Here is a 19,242-nt window from a genome sequence, read left to right as displayed (position 1 = left end):
AAAGGCGGTTAGCGCTCTTGCCTCCCAAGAAGGAGATCATGGGTTCGATTCCCGGACCAGACCAACATCACATGATCTCTCTGGGTGGAGTCTGCATGTTGTCCCCGTGTTACCGTGGGTTCTCTGGCTTCCTCCCACCGTCCAAAGACATGCATGTGTTAGGCAAAATTGGTGACTCTAAATTGGCCCTAGTGAATGAATGTGAGAGTTAACTGTCTGTAATGTCTATGTCTCTGTGTTGGCCCTGCGACAAGTTGGCCACTGTCCAGGGTGTACCCCGCCTAAGGCCCGAAGTCACTGGGATAGACTTCAGTCACCCGCGACCCCAAAAGGGAACAAGCGGTAGAAAATGGATGGATGGATGGATGGATAAATTCCTTAACTGCTGCAACATAGAGTAGTAGTATTGCTTTATTGTTAAACTTCATTATTACTGCGCCCATTGCACATACTGAGAAGCGGCCTCATCATTTAGTTTCCCCCTAAAAGCATTTGGCCTTATTCACTATGAAGATGACTTTTAGGCTCCCCTTTGCACATCTGCTCAATGGCTTTTATAGTTACACTGTGAGATCCTCCCCTGAGCAGACCAGGCCTCAGATTGCAACTGGGCTCGACTCAATAGCAGGCGGATGTGCTGGAGCTCTTGTGGATTCCTCCAGGGCAGTGGCTCTCTGAAGTGGCTCTCTTCAATGGGGCCAAAGTCTGGGTTTTTACACTCAAACTCGCTCGGCGCACCACCTGCCCCTGTAGCCTCTTGGCAATACAAGAAAACCGTGGTCCAACATCTCGGGCTGCCTCCTTTCAAATTACAGACAAAAATAAAGGATTCAAGTGGGGGCATAGAGATAAGAGCTGCAAAGGATATGATATTTGAATTTTGTATGTCATCAAAACAAACAAACACGATATATAATCAGAGTTGGTGGTAACATGTTGCCCTGAGTAGGGAGACAACACTTGTTTGGGCATGTGCATTGTGCAACTAGTGACTGGGAGTCTTGTCCTCTCACCAAAGAGAAATAAACTTTGAGATGCATGTTTTTTTCCTTTTTCATTATAACCACTGTATTGTAGCTGTGGAGTAACTGTAGGGTAACAGCAATGTGGTGAGTTTGATTTAAATAAACTACTGGCCTAAAATCAAAGCGTTCTGTTGTTATGCGTTGGTGCTCTTGCCAATTCACTAATTTTGTTTTAGCAATGTTTTTCATTGCTTGAGGACATTGTATTGTGGTAACCAGATAACATAAAAGATAAATAAAGCTCAGTCAAATACATTTACTTTGATTATATTACTGTGTTCAGCAACACAATTGTCTGCAAACAATTTAGGTTATACATTAATGTACATTAATGTAAATTATTGGTAACGCTAGAGTACTCTAACCAACGTGTTACTTTTATAACAAAGTAGAGCAGTAATGTAACGCGTTAGTTTTCCATTATTACCCCCAGATTTCTAACTTGATTTGTTAGTTTTAGAGTGAGACTCAGGAGGTGACTGCTAACACTTTCCCGCTGGAGGAGGCTTTGTGCAGTGGTCACTCCTTCAAATCATCAATACAAGATCAACTGGTGAAAAATAATGCAACACTGGATGGAAATAGATCTTTTAATATAGCAACTGTGTCAAAGCTAAAGGCAGTCCTATGAAAAAAATCTGTGGTGACTTTTTAGAGGCAGTGTATACAAATCTTTACACATTCAAAACAAGAGACAATAAAGAAAGCACAGTAAATTTTCACAGAATTTTCATTCTTTGTTTTTTAAAATAGTTATAACAAGTTAATGATTGAGATTTTCATGTTAATGAATGTCTGTAGTTGACGCCATGTTGTCTTGGCGTCCCTAGATCCCCTCAGCCAGGAGTGTATTTGAGTGCAGTGGACCACTTCCACACACCTGCACTGCACACTGGACAGACCCACACTGCTGACAGGAGGTGGTCATTCAAGAGGCTTAAGAGCCTTTAAATTGCTCAAAATGTACAGTGGGGTCTAGATTGAGGGATAGAAGACAGAAATGCAGAGCTGCCATTTCCGATGTGCTGGGGTGATCTAAAGTGGGAGCAAAGCCTTGTGGGTAATGGCTATGAGTGAGTGTGCTTCATCAAAGGAAGACACAAGTAGTTTTTGGTCTTTTTTGGTCTAAATCCATGGCAAAATACACATGATAAAATAGATAAAGTTGAGTTTGTGTCACTCTCCAAAAGTGTGGAGGAAGTTTTTACTGTTATTATTTATGAAAGACTGAAACAAGTTCCTGCTGTGTTAAAGATGAACCTGTTCTGTTGCTAAATAATCACCACAAAAGTTTACAGCTTATTTTCATTTTACTGTAACTTTTTTGACAGTAGTATTCATTGTTTTTAGCACAATACAAAATTAAGCTTTTTTATTTCCTGTAGTATATGTGTACAAAGTAATACAAGTGCTAGACGATGCAGTATCTATGTGCCTTCAAGTCACATCTGAAGGTAATAGTGTTCTTAACCAGACAAAATTGATCTGATTCTTTATTCTATAAATAAGCACAAATATATTCTGAATTGTAAAGTCCACCTCTTGCGTGGTGTTAAGTTCGCTGACTTTGCCTGTTAAATAAACTTTGATTTTAGCTCTCTATTCAAATGTCGAGGGAAATTACTGTATCACTTTTCAGCTAATCCCTTTCAGTCAATATGTAAAGAGCCGCGTTCAAGGCCCCTTTCATTCCCCATATCATCCACACCTCAGCAACATCCATGCAGGCTTAATTACAGCTTTGAATCATGTGTCATTTTTTTCAAATGATCCGACATTTTGAAAAACACATTTCCTTCACTTGAAATACACTGATGGTAATGTACATGCTGTCATAATGACTTAGAGCAGAACTAAGTAAATGAATGCCTCATTGAACTTCTTTGTAAGTCCCTGTGAATTGAAGTGTCCGTTGTCTCCCCCTGCTGTCTCTGGGTAGAAAACCATCCTTGCAACGTTTGCTGACATCGACCCAAAGACAACTCTGCTGAGAAACCCTGGCCCTTTTTCAATATTTGGCATTGTGAAATGTTTTGTTGTATTATGATAAAAACAGAAAAAAAATTGGGGAAAAAAAGCTTTTACGTCTATTTTCAGACCATGTATTTTCAGCAGGGAGCAGCAGGGAGAGCTGTATCACTCTTAGTTACTTTGGTCTGCTTTAAGGGTCCAAAGTGGAGAATACATGAAGATCATGCATATAGTTTGCCTCACAGACTTGTCCTGTTGTTTCCATTCTCTTCTCAATAGCTCTAACAGTCTTGATGTGTTTGACACACAATTGACTTTCACAAACACATTGTTACATATAATAGGTCTGAGCCGTGAGAGAGAAGTGGAAACCAAAACAAGTCTGAGGAAAGGAAATGGAACTCCACTACTTTGACAGGTGAAATATTGTACTAAATACTTTTTTGAATACGTTTTCACCTTCAAACTTATACTATCATTAAATTGACATGCATGTGGTACCAGTTACAAAGTAAAAGTTTGATAGCCCCTTGAGATGGACCATGTCATCGTCCAGGGAGTCAGGTACACATGACATAAAACATACAATACACAACACATGACACACACACACACAGACACACACACACACACACACACACACACACACACACACACAGGTTACTTCTGGTGGTACACATTGTCTTCTGCAGTTGTTGTGTTTGCTTAATTTGGAGTAAAGTTGTTGTTTGTGGTTATTATAGTCCTGTAGATCTACTTTAGTTTAGTCCTGTTCTAAAGCTGGTTTATATCTGATGGTACACAGAGACAGACATTTTTTGAGCTATGTATTAAATTGGTACTGGGTGTGAAAGTTTTGAGAACACGGTGTAGTATTTTCTAAACCAATGGCAGCTGCAATGATTTAACGTTTGGTTACAGTTGTAATTGGTACATTTAATTTCATTAGAGATTAGATAAATTTACATCTGGACATCTGGCAATATGTCTAAATATGCTGCCCTAGTTAGATCTAAGTACCAAGGCTCTTCCAACACTTAATGTGGCTTGACAATATTACATTTTAGCCATAGTACCTTTGCTTTCCTTAGTACTTTCATGAAGAGGGACATTCGACCTCACGACGCAGTGGGTTGCTCACATGGAGGGCACATGTGCTAGCCACTCAACCACTGAGCACAATGAATGAGACTGTCTGTCATTCACTTCACAGTTGTTATTGGTCACAATGAAATGCCTCATCATCTTTTAACTGTCCTAAACAATTAAAAAAAAAATATTTGTAATTCTCACTATCGCAAATTGTGTCATGCTTTTGTTAAAACAAAAATAATAAAATCACCAACCTTTCGATTCAGCAAACACACAGATGATTGGATTAATCGTTGTAAAAAAACGTCTCCAAAACTACACGATTTCTCGCCAGTTTTCCAAATAACACACACACACACACACACACACACACACACACTGAAGGCACCTGCCAAGCCTTGGAAGAGGAAAATGTGGCTAATTACATCTTTTTCCAAACCATTGAAAGAGTAAATACCAAAAACGACACATGAATATTTATGGGGGCACAGCAGGATTGACTTGGCTGTTGAGTGTGATCCAGGGAGAGTGGGAAGGCAGGGAAGAGGAAGCTTTTGACACAGCGCATCAATGATTATTAGAGAGACAGAACAGCATGAACACAACTGCTGCACACACACAAATCGACATTTAAAAGTCATGTTCGTGCAAAGATGACACATTTAAATTCACGTTTGATTTCATAGTGACAAGAAACATTAAGTATCTTGTATTGACATGTATTTGTCACGGTTACAGACGGGTGATTTATTAGCATGTTTGGCTCCTTAACTTTATTCTAAGCCCCTCTAGATGTCAGTCAAGGATGCATTTTTGTCAAAGTATATCTTTCTAATATGTCAGCCTTGGAACCAGCTCTGCATTGTCCAAGTACACTCCTTTAAGACAATATAAGGTAACGTTAAGGTACACTTTATTGTCCCTGAATGTGCACGTAGTTGCTAGGGCCGGTTATAGTCAAGTTAAACGCAGTCTTTTGTTCAACATTTTACATTCTGGTGAGAGCTCTTGCCTCACAACAAGAAGGTTCGCAGTTTGATTGGATGTCTCCCCATGTCTCGGTGGGTTCTCCAATCTCTCCTGGTAACAGCAGAACAGACTATCCTCCAGCAAAGCAAGGTCGTCCTGACCAAAGCCAAATCTAAAGACCTTGAAAAAGTACCACTTGAGCTTTACCGCAGTCGCCCACATTTCCCGTATGATGGACACAGTTCAGGCGATTTCCCAGGATGTAGTCAAACGCCAGACCATTCATGCACTTAAAGATTATCATGACAAAAACAACCGTCAAATAAATCGGTTTATATTCGTAAAATGAAACACACAATTTGAAATCCATTGAGACCTCCATCCTGACCTCAGCTGCGCACAAAATAGTAGCCTAGCAACTTTGTGCAAGTTGTTTATTTTCTATTGTTGAATTACGCAGCACAGCAGATGGGACTGGCGAGCATATGTGGAGTTGTGAGTCTCCACTGTTTGGAACCCAGAGCGTGCGGTGGCAGAGTGCTTAGCCATCCAGACAGATGATGTAATCTACTCTTAATTATTATTTTGCTAGCTTTAAATATTTGTGTTTTGGGTTTGCCTCGAAACTAGAAACTACTACTCAGTTGTGGCTATGACCAAAGTTTGTCTGTGCAAATAGCAGACTCTGTGTGGTAAAATCATTGCACTTTTACCTTTTAGCTGAGACTAGCGCTGCATGCTAGGGGTGTTTCTGCCCCTGCGACCCGGCCCCGGATAAGCGGAAGAAGATGGATGGAGATCGGTCCCTTTCACGGCAGAGTTCTTCTGCTGTTACATTGATGGAGCACTCGTGTTCACAGATGGTCACATGTTTGATGGAGGGCTCATTCTGCAACCAAGAGTCCAAAATATCAGGCGGGTTTTATAGAACTCACAGCTTCAGTTCTAAGTCCAATCTTTGTCCCTTTATTCACCATGAGACCTTTGACCCATGTTTTTGAGTACAACCCATCATCAGTAATATTTCCGTGTTGCAAATGGCCCAAATTGTGCAGCAAACACCCGGCCTAAGACCCATAGTAGCTCATTTATAATCTATAAAACTAAAGCGCAGTTAGTTTTGACAGAGATGGATGATGAGATGGGATTTCAGCTTCATGACATCGGTATTTCCTCCAGATTATCTCATTTATAGGGTATTGTTACCAAACGTTGCTTTAACTTTCAAAAGACAAACAAAGAGATGAAGTGTCTGTTGTGGTGAGAAAACTTGACAATGGGGAACAGTTTTGCGTTTCCTTTCTGTCTGCGGATAAATTATGCATCGATCGCATAAACAAACACCGACGCATCCTTTTTGCAAATATTACAAAAACAGCGTCTCCATTGTAATAGGTATCGTGAAAAAAGCAGGTGGGGAAGTAACTCAACTCAGTATCCTGCAGTGTTTAGTTTTAGGCAAGGTGACAGAGATATCCTCAGGCTGCTGCTATAGAGACAGACACATCTATAAAACCTCTGATGAATAACACATATCATCACAAAGTCGGGAGCATTTTTCTTCCCAACAGTGATGCAGAACGAAAATGGGCAAGATCAGGGAGTCATAGGCCCCGTACTCAATGTTTAACCTTGAGTGAAGAACATGGGTAAGTATTTATATCTATGACAGACAGACAGTCACAGGCTGTTGTTTCTACTTGAGTCCACAAAAACATTGTGTCCCTGGCAGTTGCTTCTGTACTGTCCTTTTTTCTTCTTTTGTTAAACCTGGAGTAGTTCCTAACTCGCACAAACCCTTTGGCACATTGTAAATACCCCCTGCATGATTAATTTTTTTATTTTATTTTGTTGGCACAGCTTTAGAACTTTGTCTTTTTCCCCCAGACGGGTAAGCGAAGCTGGATGGACCACCAATGCAAATAGCTCTTTTTTATTTTCTTTTAAATTGGGACAACACTAAGCGGAATGATTTAGTCACAGAATACTGTTTTGACACTTTATGGAAGAATAAAGACAATTTCAAGTGAGAAAAGTTGAGTAAAGTCCAGGTACAGGACATTTAAGAAAGGACCTGGTCAGTGATTAGACAACTGGGTCTTCCGCATAATCACAGTTCTTATGGTGAGCCACATTGGTCTGTATCAAAAGTGGCTCCTCTGTCCCTCTCCTGCTCTCCCTCTGTCCCTCCTCTGTCCCTCTCCTGCTCTCCCTCTGTCCCTCCTCTGTCCCTCTCCTGCTCTCCCTCTGTCCCTCCCCTCTACCTCTGTCCATCCTCTGTCCCTCTCCTGCTCTCCCTCTGTCCCTCCTCTGTCCCTCTCCTGCTCTCCCTCTGTCCCTCCCCTCTACCTCTGTCCATCCTCTGTCCCTCTCCTGCTCTCCCTCTGTCCCTCCTCTGTCCCTCTCCTGCTCTCCCTCAGTCTCTCCTCTGTCCCTCTCCTGCTCTCCCTCTGTCCCTCCCATCTACCTCTGTCCATCCTCTGTCCCTCTCCTGCTCTCCCTCAGTCTCTCCTCTGTCCCTCTCCTGCTCTCCCTTAGTCTCTCCTCTGTCCCTCTCCTGCTCTCCCCCTGTCTCTCCTCTGTCCCTCTCCTGCTCTCCCTCTGTCCCTCCTCTGTCCCTCTCCTGCTCTCCCTCTGTCTCTCCTCTGTCCCTCTCCTGCTCTCTCTCTGTCCCTACTCTGTCCTTCTCATGCTCGCCCTCTGTCTCTCCTCTGTCTTTCTCCTGCTCTCCCCCTGTCTCTCCTCTGTCCCCTTCCTCTCCCTCAGTCTCTCCTCTGTCCCTCTCCTCTCCTTCAGTCTCTCCTCTGTCCCCTTCCTCTCCCTCAGTCTCTCCTCTGTCCCTCTCCTCTCCTCCCTCTGTCTCTCCTCTGTCGCTCCTCCCCTGTCCTCTGAGTGGAGACCAGTGCAGAATGGGCCGGACAGTGGTACGAGGAGGAAGAAAGAGCGCATAATTATGTACAGGCAGTGGCCTGGGGGGCAGAGCCAGGTTGCCCCGTCCCTCAGCCGTTTTATCTTATTTAGAGATTAAGCTGGCCATTTGTCTGTTGCAGAAAAAAAGTCCTGTATGTGTAATGTACCTTTCCCTAAACTTCTGCAGCTAAAAATCTATTTTTTTAATGTTCTAAATAGATACAAGTCCAAGACATATTACCTTCGAGTAAGTGACAAGACCAAAGGCTCTCGAGACCAAGACCAGTCTCGAGTAGATTATATTATAATGTCAGTCGAATAGAAATGTATTGAAACATTTCTTTAAACATATTAGTTGAAGTTTTAATTATCAGACATATCTGTTAAATATAACCTTAAACCTCTATTTGAAAGTGTACAACTTTTTTAATGTTTAGTTTTAATCAGCTCTTTTTGTAGCATTTGCAATAAACAATATCATTGATACTCTAATTTAACATATCTTCAAAACACCATTCACAGTATTCTGCATTTCTATATATTGCTTCATTGTGTATTCTGCACAAATAGCAGTCTTTTGTTGGTTCCGTCTGTGGATGGAGCTTACTTACCATAATGTTTGGACCAGATTGATGTTTGAACTTATAACAATTTGCCTCGCCAAAACCAATTTCTTGTCCAGCGTTATAATAAAAACACCACATTTGCTTATATCTACAGTATGCAAATAAGCTCAGATGATTATTTGAAATGCAGTCAAGTGTTTGTTCCATTTCAGCGAGACTCACCTCATAACCCAATCAGGGAGCTGAAATCCTGTCACAGCATGTCACTTGCACTGCCCTCTACCCTGGTAAAGCGTGTTATTAGTGTCAGTGAAATCGTGTTTATAACAGCGACGGTCCACCGACTGCAGAAGAGATGAGCAATCCAACTGATGACACATCCTGATGACTGGAAACAAAGCTATCATTTTGACAATATACACATTTAACCACAGTCATTCACAGTTGAGACCATTGCACTATAGTACAGAGCAATGAAATTCATGGTTGAGATCACATTATGTAAATGCAGTGTTTCTAATACAGACCAAAGTTTTTTTTCATTTATTTGTCCCATACTCTTCTGTTGTGTAAATTTATCATAACATCTACTTCTTTTCTGCTAATTAAAGGTTGACTTTATACCAGGCATGTCTAAACTAGGGCCCGGGGGCCAAATACGGCACTCAGACCAATTTTTGTCGGCCCTCCAGCTTCCTGCTATGTCGGCCCAAACAACAAAAAGTAGTACTTTTTACTATGAAATTGGGAAAATTCAGGCATATTGATGTTATACCAACCTAATATTAATATTCTAGGTCTAATTAAAGGTGTGGAAGCTCATCGCAATTACGTCAAATGCAAAATTTTGAATGATTCACTGTCATTCAACAAATTGGACCCCCCTGCTTTATACAGTGCAGCATTAAACCTACCTATCTATATATGCTTTAAAATCCCTTCAAAAACATGCAGTCTTTCTGTTGGCAGGGTTGTCTCTCCACAAATCTGGGGTCCCTTTTATAAAGCATGCCTGTACAAATGGGGTCCAAATGTGACGTATGTGATGTTCCATGTTAAGTTTGGGATTTATAAAAAGACAACTTGACGTGCTCCCTGGTGATTGAGTGGTTAAGGCAGAGCACATGTATGCCAGGCTCCAAGTGCAGTGTTGTGAGTTTAAATCCCGACTCAATTTACAATTTACAATTTACTGCTAATCTTTAAGAAAAAAAAGAAAAAAAGATGTGATTTTGCGCGTACGGGTTTTCAGAGACGAGACAGAAGGAGATCTGTGCTCAGAGAGGAGAGAAGGAGCCAGTTTGAGGAAGTTTATGTTTGGTACGCAATGCATTTAGATCCCTATACTTTATATTTGCAAGAGATATACAATAATAGCCTATTACTTATTTAATCACCACGGCTTGTGTGGAGAATTATGAGGCTGTTTTGGATTCGTGTTAATGTTTCGTCATTTCAAAACCGCTCGCGTGCACAGAAATGCACAAGGCGCTGGCTCAATTTCTTGTACCGTATTTAAGGAAAAGCTGGACATAAAGTTGATCTAATGCAGCGTCTACACAGCACGGCAATGCAGCTCTACTGTTCCCTCGCGCACACACACAGTCCACGGCCTCTCTGCCCGTACGCATGTCTCTGCTGTCCCCCATTCTCACACACACAATGTTTTGTCCTGACACGCTAACATTTTGGAACGCACATCATGTGAACTAAAACATACATAATCATAGTTTTCACAAAAGATCAGGCCTGTGTCTCTGCTACAGCGACTTTCTGCACATCCCTCTTGGTCTCCGTGTGTCAATCAAACCCGCTCATTATGGGCTCATGTTTAGGTAAATCTCATGTATAAGTCGCTTTGCATTGTCCTGTTTTATACATGAGACTCCTGGCACTGTGGAATCATCTGCTTGTGCATGGATATAAAATGAAATACCAGTCAAAGCAGTGTCCATACACAAGGGGGCAGACCTTCCACCATGAAAACCTTTGATTAGGTTTATGGCTTTATTTTGTCAGGTAGTTTTAAGGCCCAACTACATAGTGCTGATGTTAAATGGGATGCTTTCCACTTGTTTGGTGCTGAAATAGTATTTTCAACCTTTCCTCCTGTTCATCCAGTTTCTTCCCTTCGACACAATGCGTTTTTGTTGTCTTATTCCCACAGTTACCAACAAGAAATCCAGCTTACAAACTGAGTAGCTGACCAGACACCCTGACCTCGTGTTCTTGTGTTCTAGGATTACAAGATGTCCTCCCAGAGTTCCTTCGTGGGCGGTTTGTGGAGGCCGCGCTCAGCTATGTGGCGTGTAACTCCGAGGGTGAACTGCTCTGCCGCAACAATGACTGCTGGTGCCGCTGCTCCCCCCGCTTCCCAGAGTGCAACTGTCCTTTCGCTGACATCAAAGTCATGGAGGAAAATCTGGAGAAGAGCAAAGACGCCTGGAACAACTTCAACCTGGATTTTATGGAGTCAGGTATGTGCAGCTGGATTATTGGAATGTTTGTTGCCCTATATTCTGCTTCTATCAGTCTATATCTTGCATGTTTTTGCTTTTTTCCTGCTGTAACTATATTATTCTGACAATTTAGCCTGGAATGAACAGTATTTGTTTGTTGAGTGCATTTGCGGGAACATGAAAGCATTATTTGAACCACAGGAATGTTTGCGTCTCTGTGATGAAACTTATAGAAGAAATTTCTTGGAGAATTTTTTTTTTTATAGCAAAGGAAGTAAGTGTAGCAGTAGTTGTTGTAGTAACATAACTGCTGGTTGAAAATTGTAATTGTACAGATTTTGAGTACTTCTAATCATCCCAGTATCAATGTCAAAACCATCTATAGTAACTTTAAATTGTCTACCCTATCCATCCCCCTGACTCAAGAAGAAATATTTAAACCATAGTATTTTTTAACCATTGGAGTTGTGAAATAGACACACATGTATGACACTAAATTCTGGCCTTACCATCTAAAATCTCCAATTGTAATAGATTTAAAGAATTGCAGTACAATATCTTGCATAATGTATACACACAGCCTGACTAATAAAAATTTGCACGCTCTAATAATTCATAGGACCGCCTACAGCACACATATGTTGTGACATAGTTTCAATAAGCTTCTGCTGTGTCAAAAGTATAATTTCCATCCTGTGTTGCATTCGTTTTTCTCCAGTTGATTGTGTATTGATGATGTGAGAGCTCAAACACTCTCACTGGGGTTCAGGTCTGTAGTACATTCATTTCTGCTTCTCCTTCCATGTTTTCTCTGCTTGATGCCAATAATTTGACCCTTCTCAAACAAACTGATATCTTTTCAATGACCACAGGATTTGTCTTTCCACATGGTTGTTTCTGAAATTAGAGCCACTCCACCAAGATTCTCAGCATATATGTGTGTATGTGAACTAATACATCTAGAACACACACAAAAATACTAGACAAAAGTTGTAATAGCAGTAAATGTAGAGAATTGGTAATTGAAAAAAATGAAATAAAATAATTAAAAAAAAAACAGAACAATTCACATTTTTGTGGTAACTTGTGAGTTACAGACAGACCCACAAAAACTCACATTGTCAAACTCTTAAGTTTATGTTTCTGCTCGTACAATGAATTGTTTTTAACAAGCACCTTTTCTTCTGCTGGAGGAAAATAACATTTTTACAAAAACAACTGCAAAACATTGTGAACCTACTAACGTTTTAAAGTATAATGATTGATTATGATCATTTGCCATGCATATTACTACCTGTAAATATAAAATTATTTTTGACGATAACCCCCCCCAAAAAAACACTTGTGCAGTCACTCTCAACAAGGACTTCTCAATTAAAAACATTTAACCACAATTATTATCATAATTGAAATCAAGATTTGCCATTTTTGCTAAGATAGAAGGTGAGGCATCTGTCTGCCTAAAATGTATATCCTTTAAAAGCCTAAAATAAGTCCCTTACATCCTGTTTACTAAAATTATGTTTTGATTAATAGAATGACAAAATCCATTGGAATTTCCTTTTCACACTGTCCTTAATATCAGAATACAACTTTCTATGATCACATAGAAAGTCACATTTACAGCCCCCCAGATTCAGCCTTGATGCAGGTTAAGATTAGTAGGTTGTTTAAAAGTATCACACTGAGCATCTCTGTATTGATACATGATACATCAAGAAGTCACAATATATCACGATATTGATATATTAAGGACAGCCCTAATGAACAATAGGGCACTGGGGCGGGAGGTTCTGGTCCCACTCCCCGGTCGTCTGTGATCCAACCTGTTCGTCCCAGAGCCCTGGAGACGTACAGGTCCTGTAGAGCTGGAAGTCTGCAGCCGATCACCTTCTCAGTAGAGCGCACAATGCGCTGTAGTCTCTGTTTGTCCCTGGCTGTGGCTCCAGCGTACCACATGGTGATGGAGGAAGTCAGGATAGACTCAATGATGGCAGAACTGCATCATCATCTGCTCTGGCAGCTTGGCTTTCCTCAGCTGCCGCAGGAAATACATCCTCTGCTGGGCCTTCTTGAGGCCCACTTGAGGTCCTGGGTGATGGTGGTGCAGAGGAAGCGGAGGGAGTCCACAGCGGTGATGGGGGAGTCTGTCATGGTCGTCCGCAAACCTGCTAAGCTTTACAAAGTCATGGCTGGAGGTGCAGCAGTTTGTGTTCAAGGAGAAGAGCAGAGGACACAGCCCTGTGGAGCTCCTGTGCTGATGGTCCGAGTGTCTGAGACATTCTTCCCCAGCCGCACACTCTGCCTCTGATCCATCAGGAAGTCAGTGATCCACCTGCAGGTGGAGTCAGGCACGTTGAGCTGGGAGAGCTTGTCCTGGAGCAGAGCGGGGAGGATGGTGTTGAATGCCGAGCTGAAGTCCACAAACAGGATCCTGGCATAGGTTCCCGGGGATTTAGTCGACCAGTTAAATTATTAAACTGAAGACTTAAATTTAGTAGACTTTGTAAATACATTTTTAACTTAAAGATTGAAATATGGTGACTGAAGGTTTCTAGTTAGAGACTATTTATAAAAAATTAAGTGTAGGAATCAGAAATAGTTTTTATTTTTTGACATTTTGATTTAATAATGTAACTGTTTTTGTTATGAAAGGTATTCTCGTATGTGATTTAGCGTCTGTATAGTCCAGATAATGATTATGTTTATCGAAATACAATTGCAAATATTTTTCATAGCAGAACATACGATCAACTCAAGGAAACACAATCATACACGTTTTATAGTCCATAAGAATTGTTATTGACATTTTAATAATTGCTCAAACCTACTCTCTACTGCAGTGGCATTTGTCTAACCCTGCAGAGAATGTATGGAGCTTGTCTTGTTGTGGGATGAAGCAGTGTTATAGGAGCCATGTGCTGGGACTCAGTGACAGACCTCCATCAGGTGCACAATCTCGGTCTTGTTAAATCCATTTCCCAGCAGCCTCCATCCTTTACCAAAGCCATTCATCACCACGGGCCAGGCACAAGTGTGTGATGTAATGGCGACAGTGATGCGGAAAAACTTGTCCAGAGCCTTACTTCCTACACTCCCTTGCCTCCTAGTTCCTCGCCTCCTGAAGTAGTAGTGTCATGATACCTTGGACTGCCTATGCACTATTTAATCCACTACATATTTCTGGCATCTCTTCTTTAAACTTGTGGCTCCGTTGTTTTGCAATTTGTTTTCAAGACATTTGCATGCTTCCATCTTGAAAAGTGCTTAGGGAGCAACATTACTGAAAGAGACAGCGTTCACTTTAGCAAGCATTTTGACAAGCACCTGACATCCTGCTTGCTGGAGTTGCTATTTTATTTACCGCATATTAAATCTTTATAAAGGTGAATGAGGACTGGGAAGACAGCGGGATGGATTGTAGTTGTAAGGCGCTTCTTGTTTTGCTGATGTGATGGTTTTTGTCAGGAGCTTAACTTTGTCATGAAAAATTAGGCCTTGGCTTCCCATAGAGGCGTGTGTGCGAAAGCTAAAAATATCATAAAAGCCTGGTGGTTAGGAGAGCGCACAGGAGAATAGACAGCAGCCTGCAGGCGCTGTCCAGGGTCCTCATCAAAGTTTGATCTAATTTCAAAAAGTAAACAGGATGTACTTTCTGAAGCAGCATGATAAAATCACTAATAATGTATGTGTCAATTTCTTTGCCCACCCACTTTCAATTAAAAATAATGTGAAATAAAAGAGATCAGAGATTCGATTATCCTATATAATTAGTATTACTATCATATCATATCATATCCAGCTAGAAATACAAACATGATGCCCACAGTGATTTTTAGACACATTGAGAGCCAAGAAAACACATGAGAATTTATTTTTTGATTTGCTGCTAGTTGTAGTTGAGCTTCCACAGTTGTGTTGTGTTCACTTCTGTCCCCACTGGTCAGCTCATGTTCAGCACATTCTTTCAGACAAACCGCAAATGAACAAAAAATGAAGGTCAAAACAACGCGCATGAGGATATCTGTATGTGTCTCCAACGTAGAGCACAAATGAGCCTGAAGGCAGAGGTTTTCACACTGTGCTTTTGGTGGTACTCTAGGTTTTCTCCGGTCCAGTTGATTGGTGAGGTTATTTTGTTCTCCACGGTCTAGACCTGGTTCTGTCGCTGTCTTGACCCGCTTATCCTGGTGAAAAGTGCCACCTGTTTAAACTGTGACTAAACCACATCCGCTCTAAACCACGTACAGCATGGACCATTATCACAAGGGTTAAACCAGACGTGCAACTTTTTTGTAATATTGCCCTTCTTCGCTTCCACACAGACGCTGGCTGAGATAAGAAATGAATACCAGAAGATGTGGGTGAATCAACTTGGCGCATACAGTTTGACTTCTGAAAACCCTTCCCTTTGCTCTTGTGAAACATCTCGTATTTAGCATCCAGCCTTTTTGTTTCCGCTGCAGTGGTGTATTTGTGCTTCTAGGGCTGCTTAGGAAGTTGGACTCAATCTCGCCTGCTGTTGTGTCTGATAAATATGCTGTAGCGAAGAGGAACAAACTGCGAGGATAGTGTGTGTTCAAGAGAATGTCTGACGGACAGAAACAGGATGAGACTAAATTATTTTCTGTAGCGGTAAACAATACACTGATGCATACAATCATACGGTATACAAAACTGAAACGTACAGAATGGGAAGAGTCTACAAAAATATAGATTATTTAAGGATTTAAGGATTATTTAAGGTGTAAACCCGGAGCAATAAGACATGTGTGTTGCCATCTTTGCCACTTTGCCACATTTGAAATCCATTGTGCAAGTATTATTGCGCCTCGGGCCTGGTTAGTGTGGATTTGGCCATGATCCTGAAGTGGTCTTTATGGAGCATTTAAAAGGGAGTTGTTTATGCTCAGCTCATTCAGAAGCACAATCAGAGGGGCCATGCTGTTAAATCACTGATAACACTGGAGATGTTTTTATGTGCAGTGATTAGAGAAGAGCCATAATGTAGAGCCTGTCCAGTCAAGGGCTTGATATATCCAATAGTATGCCTACAAGCTTTGATGCATTTATAATTGAAGCGAAGATATGTGTTTCAAGTAGGGCTGTGCAGTTAATTTAATTTGAATTAAGATCAGTCATTTCTAATTGTCAATGATCAGCTCTTTAATTGAGAGGTCTGTCATGTAAAGCATGAAGAGTTCAATGTTTAGCGCAGGAACTGTCACTATTCTTTGTGTTAAATGACACTGATTGAAAGTCTGCGTCGTTCACATTCAGAAAATTAACACTGAAAACTAGGAATGTACCGCTATATATATCTGCCGATTTTCACGTGATTGAGTAGTATTGGAATCAGCCAAAAACACTGATATCAGACTGCGATGTTAGGCCTTAGTAATGAGTAAATTTCACTGCGTTATTTATGCCACTTTTAAATTATATTATATATATATTATATTGTATTATATTACACTGTTAAGAGTATTATAAAAGGCCTAGTTATTTTTCTCAATATACAAATGAATTATATTTAATATCAAATAGTCTAATGCTGGTTTTAAAATAAATTGAAATGTTTATTTATTTTTTTATTTTTATTTTTTTCTCTTTTAGAAGTTGATTTGAGGTAGAATATAAGGCTCACATGAGATGTGCTTGAATTCTGCTTTTGTTCAGATCCGAACATCACACGCTGGACAATGCAGCGATGTGATTGGCTGATTGACGTTACATGCAAAAACCTTTATGTTCCTCTCATTGCACTAACGTGAAGTGAACTCTCTCATCAGTCAGCACTGCACTTCATTCTTTGTGAAAAAAATGCAAATGTGCAACATAGAAAATATCAGCCTTATTTCAGTTATCGGCCCAGGCTTTTCCAATAACATCACATCAGTATCGGTATCGGCCTAGAATATCCATATTGGTGCACCACTGCTGAAAACCATTTGTATTTTTTCTTATCAAGATGCAAGATATTTCAAGGAATAAAAGCCATGGCACAGTTCCATTATATTAGTCCCATTTAATCACTTAAGTCACTTTTTTTCCATTTTACGAATGCCAATTATTATGTCAGTCCAGTCTTTGATGGTTGGTTCAGTTTTATGCAGTGAGTCTTTTGCCAATGTACATTTTATCATAATATTTTTTATGTCATTAGTAATAACTCTCTCATAGTTAGGGGCCATGTCTTTTTTATTGTTATTATCAAAATTAAAAACAAACAAGACGGGACCTGAGAGCAAACAATTAGGTAAAATTGAAAATAAGAATGTTGGAAAGTAAAGCATCCAAAGAAAAATAACACATTTAGTCCAGTTTGTGTCAAATTTGTCAATTTTCAAGTTGAGTCCATATGTTATTTTATTTCCATTTTCCATTATGTCCATTAGGATTTCGTCCAGTCCATAATAGTCAGCGCAGTTTGTGTCATTCATTTTTTGAGATGGCCTTTTCCAAACTCAGACTGCAATGCCATGCAAAGCTTTACTTATTGGTCGTAAATAATCAATGTTCAACAACATGAACCTACTATAAATTCATTGCTTCTCGACTAATATCAGCTGTAGTTTCTTGAACTGGAAAGAGACTTTACATTTGTCCCGTCCTCGTCTTCAGAATATCCTGTGATGCTGTGAATTAGCTGTCACACTTTGGGATTGGAGAAATTGGAAGCACAGCCGGATTCAAAATCTAATACCATGTGATACTTTGAATAGCGCACAACTTTTGGATTGGCATTTGGCTACACAATAAGCAATTTGTGGTTTCTCTCAATGTACAGCTGGAAACACATGTTCAAATTGAATAGATTTGGTGTTATTAAGCTGTGTTTCATTAACCCAGTGAAAATGTGAGTAAAATAAATTCAAGTACAAGGATTATTCTTGAAAGAACTGCAACCACAAAGAGCCCCATTCATGCTACACTCTACAGTCTTTAATATTGTACACACAGCGTGAGTAATCTTACTACACATCACTACACAAATCCAATTACAAACAAAAGCCATCGGAAAACATTTGATTACTAATTTCTCATTCTAGGCCGATACCTTCCCAACAATCTTCGTTTATTTTCTGTGACAACTGAACAAGTGCTACTCAAAAGCAAAAAGTGCAGATACTAAGTGGATGTTCTGAAGGGAATTGGCTCCATGGTAAGTTGTGCTGCTTGTGTTGAAGGCGACATATTGTTCTAAATCAGCTTTCATGAGGTTTTAAGTTTGTTATAATTGTTTTCCATCGTCATTATCTTACTCAAAGTTGTATTTTTATTGATTCAAGCATGTTTGACTAATCCTGTTTTGTACTGCATTTGAGGCTTAAGTGCGCAGAAAATTCCTGTTTCCACCTGCTCCCTATCTCCGCCCATATTCCTCTACTTAGTTGCAATAAAAAACGTAAGACCCTGAGTTATACACAAAGGGTTAAAATGGTTCAGTAGACATTATTCTAAAATAAATTTGATTATCAAGCCGTTTGTGATCAATATAGCGTTTTACAATAAATAAAAAGCAATGTATTTATGTAGTAGTTTAATATTAAATACAAGAAAAAAGCATACGAGCCGCTCGTGGTCGAGTGGAAGACATGTGGAGCGGGCTGCAGCGTAGTTCAAATCCTGATCTCGGCAATTTAATGCATGTCCTTCCCAAGTCTTGTCCCCAATTCACACTGCGCTGTCCTGTCAAATAAGGGCCATAAAATCTTTAAACAATAAAAAATGTCTTCTTTGTATATTCGTGGTTGTATACAAATTACAACTAATTAAAAATGTTATTGATTAAAACGTGTCAAAGTCTGTGCTCAAGTTCACTTTTCAAACATTCAAGTATTAATGTGAGTAATAATTATACTACGACTACTACTATACTCTATACTACTTTTGTAGTGCTATTAATGTTACCTATATGTCTTCTTTTATTACAACATTTCCCCCCCTGTCGTACACAGTTTTCTCCATAAATTTGTCACCAGTCAATTGGAAAGGCTGCAAATATTAAAGGCTACTTTCATTATATCAGTGAACACGTATACTACATGTATAAGCCCATCCCATATTTGTAATGGGAAATGAATCACAGTAACAATGGAGTCTCTTCTAGAATTGTAATTCATTTATTCCAGTTTCCATTGGTTTTCTATTTGCCACTGGGATAGGTTTACACTAGTACTTCCTCCCGTACTTCCTGCCAGCTTGTGAAAATGTGGGATTGAATTTAAATTATCCTGGAGCTCGCTC

General features: G+C 40.1%; 1 protein-coding gene across 1 annotated transcript in view; it reads left to right on the top strand.

Annotated features, from left to right (window-relative positions):
* Positions 1 to 19,242, top strand: part of brinp2 (bone morphogenetic protein/retinoic acid inducible neural-specific 2) — a 196,166-nt gene that overhangs the window by 141,241 nt on the left and 35,683 nt on the right. Inside the window, exon 6 of the mRNA XM_072440941.1 lies at positions 10,774 to 11,010. Coding sequence (XP_072297042.1) covers positions 10,774 to 11,010 — 237 coding nt within the window. The remainder of the gene's footprint in view (positions 1 to 10,773; positions 11,011 to 19,242) is intronic.

Source organism: Eucyclogobius newberryi, unplaced genomic scaffold (assembly GCF_026437365.1).
Source record: "Eucyclogobius newberryi isolate DKJ021-1_F unplaced genomic scaffold, fEucNew1.0.hap1 SCAF_12, whole genome shotgun sequence".
NCBI classification, from domain to species: domain Eukaryota; kingdom Metazoa; phylum Chordata; class Actinopteri; order Gobiiformes; family Gobiidae; genus Eucyclogobius; species Eucyclogobius newberryi.
The sequence above is the reverse complement of the archived record's forward strand: the minus strand, read 5'-3'. Positions and strand labels throughout refer to the sequence as shown.